The following is a 13,982-nucleotide window of genomic DNA, read 5'->3' as shown; positions in this document are numbered from 1 at the left end:
CTGTACTGGTGATTGGGATGAATAGCAGTTACAGTAATGCAGTTTTTCTTCGCTAACTAAATGTCCCTATAAATACTGGCCGAACGGAAAACAATCGAAGGCGTTATGACCGCACTGCGTTGCAGTATTAAACGATATTCAAGGTTTACCAAATACTATACGGATGCGTTTTGTTTTATTGTATCTTGTCAGAAATCAAACATTTTTTAGCTTTATGGCAGTACCTCGGCATCGTTACGCATTTGTGCATTATTTTTTCATTCCGTCTGGCGTCGTAACGCATTGCATGGATTTGGGCGCTGTTATGAAGTATAAACAAAAGGCCAAAGGACATTTTTCAAGATGACAGAAAGTGTCCCAATCATATATGGGCGACGAGGTTAACACGACTGGATCTGTGTCTGGACTGAGGAGCCTCACCATGGTCAGCTGCGGTTTCGAGCGTATATCCTCTTGTTGTGGAGCGGGCGGATACGGCTGTCTTTGCGCCAAGTTCTTGTTTCCATCGTTCGCGGAACATCTGCAACTCCAAGTTACGCTCGTCCTGCGTTAAACTGCCCGGAATCGGTGGCGAAATCGATAGCGAAGGCGTGTCGGCACCACTCATCCCGTATACCTGGTTGATATTTCCCAAGTTTTCCTCGGGAGTAGACACGATGTGTTGTACCCTTCGATGACGCTCGTCGGCTTCATCATCATCATCCATTGTTGTCAAAACATCCTTGCATAGGTGCTCAATAACGCTGGCGGCAATCACGTCACCCAGAATATTGACAACCGTGCGAAAGCGGTCCCTGTTAAAAAGTTAAGATGTAGTGTACGTATCTAATGTTAATATACCTGACTCTAGAGAGTCTGTTGAGTCTCTAGAGAATCTGTTGATCCTAGAGAGCATGTCAGTGATGTCACCATCATGAAACCATGAAAGCTTGTATGCATTAAGTAGTGACGACAAAATAACATGATCGTAGCCTGTAAATCTGTAATCTATTTAAACTTGAATTCAGCTTACAACAACCAATCGACAGCTAGGATATCCAAAATAAGATTTGCCGGAAGCCCAACTGCATCCAGTACCATGACCTTTGGGGCAAGTTGCACAGCATTCAGTATAGAATTAGGGTAAGGTACTAATGCGAAAGAGATTATACCAGCGTGACTAGACCAGCTTCGGGAATCCCTTGAGCGCCCACAGCCGCGGCAGCAGCAGTAACACTGTAAGGTTAGAATGTGCAATGCAGTGCATCGTACCGGCGGTTAATCAAAATCATTCTGCAGTGCAAATCCACAACGTACCTAACGGCAGCGAGCTTGCCCAAGTCCATGGTAACGTTATAGTTTTGTGCAATGAAAATGGCTGCTACTGCTTCATACAGTGCTGTGCCGTCCAGGTTGATTGCAGTAGCTACACAGAATACGCATTTACTCGCGATCGGTAGTTGTGTTCGAATCATATTCATTCACGGTAATTTTACGAAGTGACAATATTGTGGGCAGGCTAAGACCGCTAAGTTTAGTGGCTCTCAGTTCTTACCGATAGGCAGCGTAAAATCGCATATGCTGCAAAATAAGTATTACGTCAAAATTTTCTCGCGAACATATCATAGTGATTTATACAATCGAAATCTGCTCAATACTTAATAAAATCTGTTAAATAACACGAATAACTAGATATTTATTATTGCATCGACTAAGTAACAGGGAGCTGCTGCACAGGCATATGTGTACGCATTTATGTAGCTAAAAAACTTAATTACCGCTCATCAACTTTGTTGTTTTCTTTGCAGCACTCCATAGTTACAGGTAAGGTCGCGGCACTGGAAGCCGTACCGAAGCCGGTGGCGTATGCTCGCAATCCTCCAAGTATGATACGATAAGGATTTTGACGCGTAATCACAAAGCAGACCAGTGGTAGTACGACGAAAGCGTGAATGCATAGCCCGCACTATAGAGTACGTAAAACTGAAGACATTAGTCTTAAATTTTTTATCCAAAATGTACTTAGAGCTCTCGACAGTTTAATATCCAGTTTCACGTATTTTCACGTAACACTGGCGTTCTTGCGTAACTTACTAGCACAGTTAACATGTACATTCCCAGCTGTAAAGCAACAATGCCAGTAAAATACGTATATCATCGAAATAAACGTTCTACAGACATGTACCTGCGCGAATTCCATAGGAAGATTTGTCACTTTCAGCAGCTGTCCCGCTACAAGGAAACATATCCCAATTGGAGCCAACCTACAAATGGCGCAAAATACCATATTCATGTACACTACCCCTTGCATGGCGGTACTGCGTATAAATGTGCTCTCTCATTTGTATAATCATAAAGAGTAAGTTAGCTTTTCGCACCGCATAATCCATCTAACGATGACGGTGATTACGCAATTCAGGCTGCGGAAGAAATCCCCGAAAGGCTTTCCGTGTTCTCCCAATTGAGCAATAGCGATTCCTGTGCAGCATGGCAAGCGCGCGGTGAAACAAACGCGCGGTGATTTCAATTAATACTGCTCATTAAAATTTTGGTAGTAGTAAGAGCGACTCGTGTTGTTTCTGCGCCAAATATTTAGCGCTTGGCAAGCAACAAATTAGGAGCTGTTTCGATACTTACCACAAACCAAGCTGCAGACGACAATGCCCACAATGTTAGTTCCCTCGACAGCTTTTCTTGTAATGATCCAATCACTATAATCTATTACAACTTTAACAACAAGAACTTGTCATTCAGGACAAGTTGACCTTTACGGAGAAATCGCATAAAATGGCTTGCACTCTACTCAGCAATTTACCTTGAACGGCGAAGCGGTTGAGACCGGAGTTAGTACTATCATTGACCACGTTAACATTATTCGTGGAGGACACCTGCATTGTCGTGCTAGTCGGGATAATGTCTGTAGCGTTGGTGACCACTCTATTGGGCGGTGGGTGGAGCTCTGTCTGCTGCTACAAATGTACAAACGTGAACTTTTCATCTGTACATCGAATGCGTAATTAAAGCCATTTAAAGCCATCAAAATAAAATTTTAATATACTTAGTAAATATGTAAGTATTTTAATATCGCCATAGTTTTTAGTACCCGGGCAAAACAAGCTTGAATGATATTTGGAGGGAACATATTCCTGACCAAGTCCATAATCGTATCGGCGGTCATGACTACCCGTTCGGCCCATTTAGGAGCCGGCTTTTGTGCCGTTACGGCAACGCTTTCCTCGTCACCAATGTTAAAATATCCGGGCCGTATGGCCGTGACCATGCCAATGCCGACACACACAGCCAGGAAAACCGTAATCAAGTAATACAGCACGGAGCGGAAACCAATCTGACCGCTGGTGGGGTTGTCGAAGCTGGACAAGCCCGTGATAATGGACGATACCATCAAAGGAATGGTGACACATTTTAGCATGCTCAAAAACAGGTCTCCGATGAACAGCACATATGTGACTTTACGGGGACTTTCATGCACACCCATAGATCGCAATCCAAAAGCCAGTCCTATTGGTCAGAAACATTCCGTATCAAGCGTGATATTACTCTCCTTGGCATCTGCATAGCCTTAATACGTAATAATTGTAGAAAACAGTCATAATGTTATGAAACTTAATCCCCATTTAGCCTACATAGTGGTCGATATTTGATTTCTGTTTTGATCACGGACAGAACTACCAGAGTGAGAAAGGCCGGCTTAAGAAAAAGCTTAAGGTTTCTCAATGCTTTTGACCAATCCTTTGCAGTTCTGGTTTATCGTCAAATCTTGCTCAATATATATCAGCGTGAGCTTAGTTAAGACCCAAATCATTGTATGCAGTGCCAATCGGTAAACTGTGTGTAGTTGGCGACCCATAATTCCATCGAGTATGATGTACCACGTTCTTACCGACTCCGCAACAGATTCCGCCGATAAGGAGCATGACCTTTAAAACAGCCAGACGTTCCTTAAACATCTTTTTTGAGTGATGTCTTTGTATATTACTACAAATTTCTGATGAACAACATAAATTACAGTATATAATTAAACAAGCTGCTTCCGCTGGCCAAACAGTCGGATTACAATAAGCGCGAACACTGTTTAGATGTCTTAAATTAATAACGTGTTAAATCGTAAAGTAACCTAACCGAGCAGAGTTTAACTGGCAATGGGGATGTAATATTGACTATAATATGGTAACAGGATGCAGTCATCGAAAGTCGTCTGATAACGTCATAACAATGCCACTACCTATTTGTTACAATACTGTTCGCCGCCATCTTGTACTTGTACTACAGTAAGTGAACAAACAGAACAAAATTGTAAGCCCGGCAGGCATGCGTTCCAAACAGGTAGGGCTATGTCACTTATTTGTGATAATTCAATGTTTTTTAACCATGTTTATGCATTATCATCCGATTTACCATCCTTGTAGTTAACAGTTATACGAGTACATTTTGCTCATGCAACTGTACTGAACAACGCCCAGTGAAGCGAAGGAAATCAGGCTTTAGACAATTTCTCCTGTCTTTTATACGTTTCACGAATTTCAGAAAATATTAGCTGCACGCATTTCTAGTTACATAATTATCCGAAATTCGTGAGAAGAGCCAGTGTTCCAAGAATGCATCGCACCATAATAGTCTACAGCACCATAATTCTTGTCATTCGTACCGGGACCAACGATGAACATCTTCCACGGTACATGTTTCTACCTTTCTTCTATCTTCACTACCGGCTTCATCAACAACATTCTCCGATTATTTTGATACGGAAACCGTTAAAGAGTCGAAATCGTTAGCAGCCTCGAAATACACGGTTTCTTTTGCCGACTCTGTTCCGAGCTGCATAGACTGTTTTAAATAAAATTTAATTATCTTGAGGAAAACCTTTGATAAACAAGACGTCAATGTAGACGTAGGCTGGCGGAACAGAAATTCGAGCCAAGTACACATATGTATTCGCAATATAAAATTCGTGTGTTGCCTGCTTCCGGCGACACATCCGTTTACGATTTACTGATTGATTTCGGATTACGTCAATACTACTTTTTCCTACTACCGGCGCAAAACCCTACATTTTTATTCATGAATTTGCATATCGGAAACCACGCTGCCAAGGCTGAATCTGGAAACCCGCCTTTTGGCATCGGTGTAAAACTAAACGACTTTGCGTCTATAAATTACATATTATGGTCAGATCCGGATCTTTCGCCTTGGGGAGCATGCGAAACGAGACGCAGTCGAAATAATAGTAGCCAGGATTTACACTACACATTTTGCCTAAGCGAATAAATTTTTTTCAAAATTACTGCAATCTGCAGCTGCATGAACTGTGCAGAGAATTATAAAAGCGACTGCAAAATTGTGAGTAAGCTAGGGATTTGTGGGTTTAGACTTTTCCCGTGCAAGTACAGCTGCTGAAAAGAAGCCGTATGTACAATACAGTAGAGCCCTGCAACGGATTGGTAAATCCGAACCGCTCCGAATCCACTCCGATTTTCGGAGCGGATTGGACGGATTTGTTTTAAAAAAATTCGGATCGGAGTGGTTTCGGAGTTTAGGCTTGCCTGAATGGATCGGATTCGGATGTAATTAGGAATCCGAATTATCCGAAATAAAATTGTATTTTCAAATAATTTTTATAGAATTTCCATAATTTTTAGGACAAAATGCATCGTCAGCTTCGCGCTCCGCGCGAGGCTTTAGTGTGACTCAGTAAAGCACTGAACATAGCTACTTCTATTACGTTAACTTCAGTTACTGTGCCATTTGTTAGAGGCGAAGCTTGTTCAATCAAAAAAAGAAACCTGAATTAGGTACAACTTTTATGAGTTTTTTTGTTGAGAACTAAAGGAGATGCCACTAACACGTGAAAGCAACTGTGGTTTTTGCGATGGCAAAAATACCGAAATTTTCGGAACTCGCAACTCGAAAAACGCCCAGGTATGAGCAATCTATGGCTAAAACGACGCAAAATTTATACGGAGAATGGAGATTACATAAAAATTAAATAAACGTTCTGAAGATTTTGAAAATTGAAAATTTTGATGACAACTTGGCGTGCGCTATCTTTAATTGTTGCAGCGGATATTATAGGTATGTATTATAGATTTTTCTGGAATGGGACAAAAAATAAATATGACAAAAATTTTCGGAGCGGATCGGACTGGATTCGGATTTGTAAAAAATATTTACGGATCGGAGTGGTCGGAGTATGATTTTGAAAATTCGGAGTCGGACTGGGTTCGGAGAAAAATTTATTAGTTCGGATCGGACTGGACGAAGTTTTCGACTCCGTTGCAGGGCACTACAATACAGTGTACGTAGCGCGGATCACCTAACATCGAAACCAGTGCGGCATCCAAATGTGGGAAAACAACGTTAGCATGGAGACTGGACAAGCTTCTGGATAAGATGAGCCGTTGCGGCAGTACTATCCGTGAGTTACGTTTTTTGATTTGCTTAGAAGCGCAATATATTCCGCTGGCTGTTTTAAAATAATGACTGATGGTTTTTTTCAGAACTGCATTTAGGAAAATTGATTGTATACGGAGGGCTTTTATTCTCGTCTACATTAATTTCGATGTTTTTCCTTTTTAGCACTAAGTAGCCAGGTCTAAAATCCCATGCTAGATTGTCATTCTACTGTAGCTGGAAATGGAATGCCTGCTCTGATTTGAATTAAATTAAATTACAGCGCGTGACTCACACGAAAATCAAGCAGAGGCCTAAATTTCGACTTGGCGCATAACAGACAGTAGTATGCGGCATACCACTTACAGAGGCTCAACGCAAAGTATGCCGCAATCGTTTTTTCCTATGAGTGATAACATGATGTGTGGTAAAATACGTACTTCGGAGCAATAAGAAATATACAGTAATACACTAGCGTGGCTATTTCGCTCAAACAAAATTAGCTTAATTAATGCGGCAGATTCCAGTTTAGTTGACAGGCATGATTGAAAATGAGAGAAAGGAGCATATAATTATGGGTTTTAGGTAATAACATCTGGTGAGTGATCACTGGTCAAGCAGCTAAAACACATAGCCGAGAATCAGTAGATGTAAATCGCATGCATTATTAATTTAATTAACACCACATCTTTCTTTGTTTTTTATGGTGCAGGGTTTTTGTTTTTTTTTTGTGGTGCAGTAATGGTGCCTAATCTCATCTGATACTCGAGTAGACCCGCTAGTTAGATAGCTGCCGACAACGCGTTAATTAGAGCATCCGAAAATGTTACTGTGTGCTTAATTCGGATGCAGTACCTCGAAAAATGCACCACGCACTACGTGTAAGTATAGTAGGTAAATTTTAGAAGTACGTATAAGTATATTTTTAGACTACCGTACGTTACTGACTTGGAAATGTTACCGGCATAATCTGCTTAACTTGGCGCTATCTACGCAAACTGCAAACAGTCTTTTTCGAACAGGTGTGCGGAAAAAACTTCCGTCTTATTAATCCCATAGCTTTTTTGTTGAATGCTTTCTTATCCAAAAACCCGTTACTGCGCGCATACTTGGTTCATCAGCGCTTGCGGCAAAGCACTCAGCCCACTAGCATTATTATCATTACTAATAATGAGCTCATATTTTTCTCTTGCAACAATTGTGGTCTGGTTAATTTCTGCCGATACAAGCTGGTACTTGTAAGTTGAGAGAACTCTCATTAACGGCACACGAGTATTATTTCTTAATTGTTTTTTTTTTGCGAATTCTGATTTTTCATGCATGAGCATTCGCACAAATACCAATTTATAGGTAGCTAATGTATGCACATCCGCTTAAATCCCGAATATATTTCGGACTTCAACCGGGAAACTCGTCTTAATGTTGGTATCTACACAACTTTCCAAAACTCATTCCGTTCCTGCTAAAAACTCGTACGTACGTGGTACTGACATTTTTGAAAACTGTTCAATTTACTGCGTTATTTAAATGGTATTTTTATAAAACAGAATTTCAGTTTTCAGTGGCAAATGCCTTCCCCATTATATTCTCCGCCACCCGTAGTTGACATTGATCCATATCATGGAAGAAAGATCGGATTCAATAAAAGCTATTTTACCAGTATCGGCGGAATTTTAAAAGTGGTCGCTATGGTATGCAAAAATATGCAATCCAGCTCATATTAAGGCCAATTTGTATTAGTACTTTTTATGGAATCCTCCCGTTGCTGCCACAGAAAACATCTTGCATTTGGATAAATATTTCATGTTTTATCGTAATTTTAAATTATTGTAATTCATAAAAACCTGTGTCATCCTCTAATATCCAGGTGTGCGCATTAATTGCAATGATAGCGCTGGAATCGGGAATCCATCGAGAGCACGGCGTGCATTTTCGCGTTACGGGAACAACATTTCACGAATTCACCGTTGTCACGTCGTGGTTGTTCCTAACAATTTTCATTGCATTGGCGGGATTTGTCGTATGGACGACTACTGGATTAAGTGAAACCGCTATGGATGCCATTGTATATAACTCTGAGAAGCGTTGCATGTAATATCGAAAACAGGTGATGGTTTATATAATTTTGTCGCACATCTTTAGGTAATTGGACATTCGGCGTTGTGGTGCACTATCACTTTCATCTCGTCATGTGTTCTAGCGGGCTCTACAAACTATTCGCCATTTGCAGCAAGTGCAGTAAGTCGTGAATGCCTGCAATAAATAACAATTAAATGTACAAGCTTGTCCGGTAATTTCTGCCGGTTCAATACAGCGAAATACACAAATTTGCGTGTTACGCCAAACGTAGTGTAGTGGCAATCGCTATAGCGCAAACTTCGCGCTAAATACGTGCTATCTGTACCTTTACGACAGAAATTGCCGGACAGGCTTGTACAATAAATATCAATAAACAGATATTGGTAATACCACTCGTTTATTCAGACAAGTCTGATCTCTGGTTATCTGCAGGCCTTTGGATTTCTTGAGAGTTTGGCTCTTCTGGGAGTCATTATTGTTACGAGCCGGGCTTTAATCAAGCGTTTTCGGAAATCCTCTTCTTCGAGGGATATCCGTGTCAGAGATCACGAGCAGAGAAAATTAAACTGGTATGGGCGACACTAACGAGTTTTTAAATTTTGCAAAAGCATCGGCGCTACTCTGTAGCACAATAATTATGATACATTGCAAAATACTGATCTGATCTGTACACACTGTCTGTACTAATTGTTCAAATGTACAATATAAGCAAAAATAAACAGTTTCCTTTGGTTATATACTGTATTTATACTGTATATGGCAGCTTCCGCTTTATTGGCAGAATCAGAAAAAGCATGAAAACAAAACTACCGGTAACCATTAAATCTGGTACAAAATTGTTGCATATCAAATAGCAGAGGCCGGCCTACCTGGATCAAAGTTGCTTTTATCACGGCGCTGGCTTTTAGAATTAGCTTTTACACGTACTGCAAATAGTTGACCTTTGAATGTTCCAGGCACTCCGTGTACTTACAGGCTACAGCGTACATGCGCGCCGTGTAACCGTGGTCGCTAGCTTTTCTTGTAGGGGTCCCACTGGTAAAGCGGCAAACGACAAGCCATTTTCCTTTATTTTTGTGGAAAAGTTCAATGCTTCAATGCAGTACAATTCAATTTAACACAATACAGTACAATAATAGTGCTATATCTATACAGTAATAAATTATTAGTATTATACTTCATGTACTATAATTATGGAAGAGAATGTACAATTTTGATTTCCCGTAAAGAACGGTCCATATGCTAATGCTTTCGGCACAACTTTTTATATACTGTACATACGAAATCCCCAAGAACGACAACCTCTAAACACTTCTTAAAAAAAGGCTTTAGCGCTGGCAACGTGGTTCTGAAGATTGGATTTTAAGGCAATTTTGAACCATTATCAACGCCTTGACAACGTGGAGCACTTTTGAATGTTTTGCAGAAGCCGAAGATTCCCGTGTTACGGACATCTGCTGCAAAACCTTACAAGAGAAAATAAACAGTCCCCTTAACCACAACTTACGAGCAACTTACGAGCACACTCTCTTGGCGTAGTTTTTCCCTAACCGGCGACCGCACTCTGTAGTACGACTCGTATAGTACTAACAAAACATTTCTGCTACTGTAATGCAAGATACAGTCAACGCTGTGCAATCAAACATGTACGGTAACCTTAGAATTTTCCGAATCAGAAGGTAAAACTGGAAGGAACTATAGTAACCTAACTGCTCCGTTAGCTTTGCATGGTCAGAATCATGCCTTTCTCGTGTTACGTAAAAATTACTGTACGAAATGCTACTTTTAAAATAGTGGACTGCGTTCTGGATTATTTCGAATGCAAGCCACGCTAAGCACGCCTGCGATATTTTATTTGAAGTTTTTGGCCGATGAAATCGCAACGATATCAGTAGGTCAGCTTTAAATACAATTGCTTTGGTCCTTGAGAAATTTCAGATCGACCAAACAGGGATGCACTTGACAAAGTTAAGCAGAATACCGCTTAACTTTAACACGTGGCTACAATAATAGGAAACACGACACACTCAAGCTGTAAAATAGCAAATTCAATTTAAAAAATCCCTGCACGGAATGATACATAAACTTTTCTCCGTGACCTCTCAGCAAACGCGGTAATGTAATGCGCTTATGGGAGTACGTTGATTTATCCAAATGGCAAACCTTCTACAGCATCGATCATGTGCAGGATAAGTCGGCTTAGAGGCAAAGCATCGAAATTTCGCACATCCAAATTTTCCCAGTAATGCCCGTCTGTCATCAATGCGTTGAATGTGTGACTGCAGAAAAAGCATCATGTAACTATTTATGAAGATGTACTGTAATATTACGAGACTGTGGTTAAACAAAAAAATTGTAAGTAATTAGATTCCGACGAGAACTACCTAGTAAAACACTCCAACACCACGAAACGGCGGTTTTTTTGGCACTCAATCACATTGCCTAACCTAACTACGTATGTATGTATTGTAATTTTCTGCAGCGAAGACTCACGTTAGAACTACAATACAATAGTAGTACCTCTACAGTAGTATCTCTACAGCCTTTCTAAAACATCGAGATTAGGTGTAGTTAGGGTTAATGCGGCCTGTGTTCTCGGTACCATGAATGTGTGGTCAAATACGCGGGACAATTCTAACGATTTTGGTTGCTCTTTTAGCGTATAAATCCAAATCATTTGAAGTAGTGAGGCCACTGATGCTGCTTATGTCGCTCTGATGGCTATTATCGAATAAAGAAACGTAAAAAATAATATCTCTACTGTCAGAGTCTGTACACAGCTGTGTATAGGCTCCTTTTATTTAGAGAACATTTAACTAGCTTTGAAATTCGAATCTATTGGCTGGTTACGTTAAACCAAAATCGCACTTTAACTTGAAGTAACTTTAAGACTGAGCAGCGAAAGGTACTACAATACGATAATAATTATTATTATTGCAAATTACGAGTACGACTGTACGACTGCAAAAACGATTGTACTGTAATCATCAGATCACTGTTCTGCAGTGCCATTGGCCATTTATTTTGTGGTGGACTAGTGAAAATATCTGTTGATAGTGTTTTGTATTAAAGCGTTAAGCCGTTAACCGGAAATTAATTATTGACGCCAATACTAGCACCTCCTCAACAAAGTTCGGAAGTTTTGCCATTGGTCGGGATAGGACAACGTTCCTACCATCACTCGGTGCTGCTCCCTCAGACGGTCTCTGATCCCATCCGCAGGCGGCAAGGAATTTTCTAGGTAATCCATGTACTGTCGTCTTATTTCGTTCTGCGTGACGGAACAATCAAATGACATTCTGGGAATTGTGATCGCCGTATCCTTTGGTTTTGCTTGGGGGCGGGTCAGCTTTGTTAGGCAAGTTTCGAAGCATGACATCACTGGCGTCCTAACGGCATAGTCCCATACCAATAACCGATGACAGAATGGCATCATTTTGGGTAGGAAGTCCAACACATGTTGCCGGCCTCCAGGACGGACCTGACGATAGCTGAATTCGTGTTCCACCGTGCTGCCTTTGATCCCAATAATCGGTAACTTGGCACACTTTAGTTTAAATAGCGAACAAACCGTGTTCATAACGAAGAGAGTATAACTTATGCGATGATCCATGTTAATTAGGATTAGGGACTTTGCAAAAGGTGTCACACTGCGATCCAGCAGATCAGCTAAATAATATCCTTCCGTCTCTTGCAAACCTGGTGGGTATTTGCTGATACATTGAAAGTCGATTGCGACTCTGGCATATGAAGGCGAGGCATCCAGTACTGAGTGCCACAGTCCACAAACCCTGGATAAATGGTAGATATATTTTTGGCTGATTTTCCGAAATTATTTATCTCGAAATTAATTCTTTAATCGGCACCTGCCATTGCACATAATAATACGCCTGCGTGGGTTTACAGTTTACACTAATAAAAGTTCCGAATTTGAATTTTTCGAAATTAGATTATTAGCAACTTCTATAGGGTTACCGTTTGGCCTTCGCTTGGGAATGGACGTCTAGATACAGTAAAATATCTGACAAGATGGCGAATTCGAACACTCCTGTGATGAACTCTCCAAATTCTGTAGCAAACAGAAATATATAGAACGTAATTATAATTTTAAAACGCGCTATACGTAAACTGCAATGTATAAACCGGCGACGGTTAAGCTGATATATTTAATTTGAAGCAGAAACTCGCGGTAATAACCCAAACATAATAATAACATACATCTTGTTACTTAACTGTATCTGTAAATAAAAGGTCAGTGCAATGCAATCAGGGCGCAACCATTTGCTATTAGGCGTTACTATTAATTTAATTTAATTGCAATCACAGCAGGTAGCCCATTACCGGCTAGGTTGACAGTCTAGCATGGGATTTTAAACCTGGCTGACCTATCGTGATGCTATCATGCTACCATGGTTCCGAAGCAAGCGAGTGCTTCAAATACCTGAGCCATGAACGAGTACTTGTGCGCCTTTGGCTTTATTATCATGCTGAAAAAAAATTAAGAAACATCGAAGTACAAAGAAGAAATGTAATTCTGACAATGGCTCAAAGAGATAATCGAACTAAAATAATCTCAAAACCGTCAAAAAAACGTGGACGATTTACATGCGAAACCACCAAACCGAATAACGCTTTCGGCTGAGCAAGCAGCTACTCTACGAGTCTCTTTAAACTGTCCGCTAAAAGATGATTTCGAAGAAATTAACAGTGTACCATTTTAGCAATTTCAGTAATAGTTATCTTTGTACATTTGCAACGCAATAAATTCCGGCCTTTAGCTAGAACCAACAAGTTCTTGTCATTCGCACAGTTAAGTTTATAGGGCGCACAGCCATATCACTTCGCACCCTGACTGGGCGCATAGGCTGCATAGCCAATTTGCCCGATTGTCGGAGCGCACAGCCATTTCGTAAACGAGAAAACTTATTACAAAATATCTATACTTTATGTATCTGTATTTATGACTTACGTACTACAGAAAAACGTCTATACGTGGTCTGTCTGTATATGTGTTAACGTCACAGAATAACGTCTATACATAAGGATATTAATCTTATTAATATTTTATACAGGACTGAAAAGTATTAGCACAACATGTGGCCCACATGTACTGACCGGGGCACATTTTCCCCCTCCAAGTCTCATATTTTGTAATATGGTAGTGTATATATTAATATTTATACAGGACTAATATATTTTATACGTGCCGGCATGCAGTCGATCCTTTACGTTCGCGCTACGGACTCGCAGTGGAACCAGATGACACTACCGATCAGAGACGGGGGATTGGGACTGCGTACCACTAAGTCGCTAGTTTTCCAACCTTTTTGGCTTCCGCGCACTCAGTGGTTTCGTTGGTTTCGGCAATCTACCATCCTGCCTCGGTAACGCTTCTGGATCATGTAGCAGAACAGTGGGCAGAAATGGCCTGAATGCGATCGATATTCCAGCAGAAGAAAGTAAAAAATTTCAGTGGGCTTGGGATCGACCGATGATCAACCGTGCCGTGTCATCCC

General features: G+C 40.7%; 2 protein-coding genes across 5 annotated transcripts; one reads left to right on the top strand and one right to left on the bottom strand.

The window, feature by feature from the left end:
* Nucleotides 1–178: 178 nt before the first annotated feature.
* LOC129594775 (putative sodium-dependent excitatory amino acid transporter glt-4) lies at nt 179–4,217 on the bottom strand. Of its 2 annotated transcripts, XM_055491565.1 has the most exons (15): nt 4,120–4,217; nt 3,881–3,917; nt 3,083–3,498; nt 2,795–2,948; nt 2,617–2,697; nt 2,358–2,457; nt 2,165–2,243; nt 2,074–2,100; nt 1,758–1,945; nt 1,535–1,560; nt 1,297–1,405; nt 1,152–1,215; nt 1,013–1,083; nt 617–794; nt 179–520 (listed from the first exon to the last, which is right to left on the bottom strand). In XM_055491565.1, exons 1-15 carry the CDS (start codon nt 4,183–4,185, stop codon nt 362–364), a joined length of 1,755 nt encoding a protein of 584 aa, XP_055347540.1. In that variant the 5' UTR covers nt 4,186–4,217; the 3' UTR covers nt 179–361. The 2 variants fall into 2 exon arrangements, with proteins under 2 accessions (XP_055347540.1, XP_055347539.1); XM_055491564.1 differs by having other exon boundaries at nt 179–794.
* Nucleotides 4,218–7,448: 3,231 nt separating this feature from the next.
* LOC129594802 (uncharacterized) lies at nt 7,449–9,260 on the top strand. 3 transcript variants are annotated; one of them, XM_055491619.1, is made up of 5 exons: nt 7,449–7,859; nt 7,935–8,078; nt 8,255–8,452; nt 8,530–8,625; nt 8,899–9,260. In XM_055491619.1, the coding sequence occupies exons 2-5, from the start codon at nt 7,956–7,958 to the stop codon at nt 9,049–9,051; spliced, it is 570 nt and encodes a 189-aa protein (XP_055347594.1). In that variant the 5' UTR covers nt 7,449–7,859; nt 7,935–7,955; the 3' UTR covers nt 9,052–9,260. The 3 variants fall into 3 exon arrangements, with proteins under 3 accessions (XP_055347594.1, XP_055347593.1, XP_055347592.1); XM_055491618.1 differs by having other exon boundaries at nt 7,450–7,863; nt 7,943–8,078; XM_055491617.1 differs by having other exon boundaries at nt 7,454–7,859; nt 7,943–8,078; nt 8,899–9,258.
* Nucleotides 9,261–13,982: the final 4,722 nt, after the last annotated feature.

The sequence above is a fragment of the Paramacrobiotus metropolitanus genome, unplaced genomic scaffold (genome assembly GCF_019649055.1).
Source record: "Paramacrobiotus metropolitanus isolate TYO unplaced genomic scaffold, Prichtersi_v1.0 Parri_scaffold0000071, whole genome shotgun sequence".
NCBI classification, from domain to species: Eukaryota; Metazoa; Tardigrada; class Eutardigrada; order Parachela; family Macrobiotidae; genus Paramacrobiotus; species Paramacrobiotus metropolitanus.
Note: the sequence above shows the minus strand (reverse complement) of the source record. Positions and strands in the feature narration are given on the sequence as shown.

Bases quoted from the DNA above. Each gene is read 5' to 3' on its own strand.
- LOC129594775 (XM_055491564.1), bottom strand. From the start codon at position 4,185: ATGACTGCATCCTGTTACCATATTATAGTCAATATTACATCCCCATTG. The intron at 1,946-2,073 runs GTAAGTTACGCA...CGTACTCTATAG, and splicing joins TGTACATGTTAACTGTGCTA to TGCGGGCTATGCATTCACGC. The intron at 1,561-1,757 runs GTAATTAAGTTT...CTTATTTTGCAG, and splicing joins AACAACAAAGTTGATGAGCG to CATATGCGATTTTACGCTGC.
- LOC129594802 (XM_055491617.1), top strand. From the start codon at position 7,807: ATGTTGGTATCTACACAACTTTCCAAAACTCATTCCGTTCCTGCTAAA. The intron at 7,860-7,942 runs GTACGTACGTGG...ACAGAATTTCAG, and splicing joins TCCGTTCCTGCTAAAAACTC to TTTTCAGTGGCAAATGCCTT. The intron at 8,453-8,529 runs GTATATAACTCT...GCACATCTTTAG, and splicing joins AAACCGCTATGGATGCCATT to GTAATTGGACATTCGGCGTT.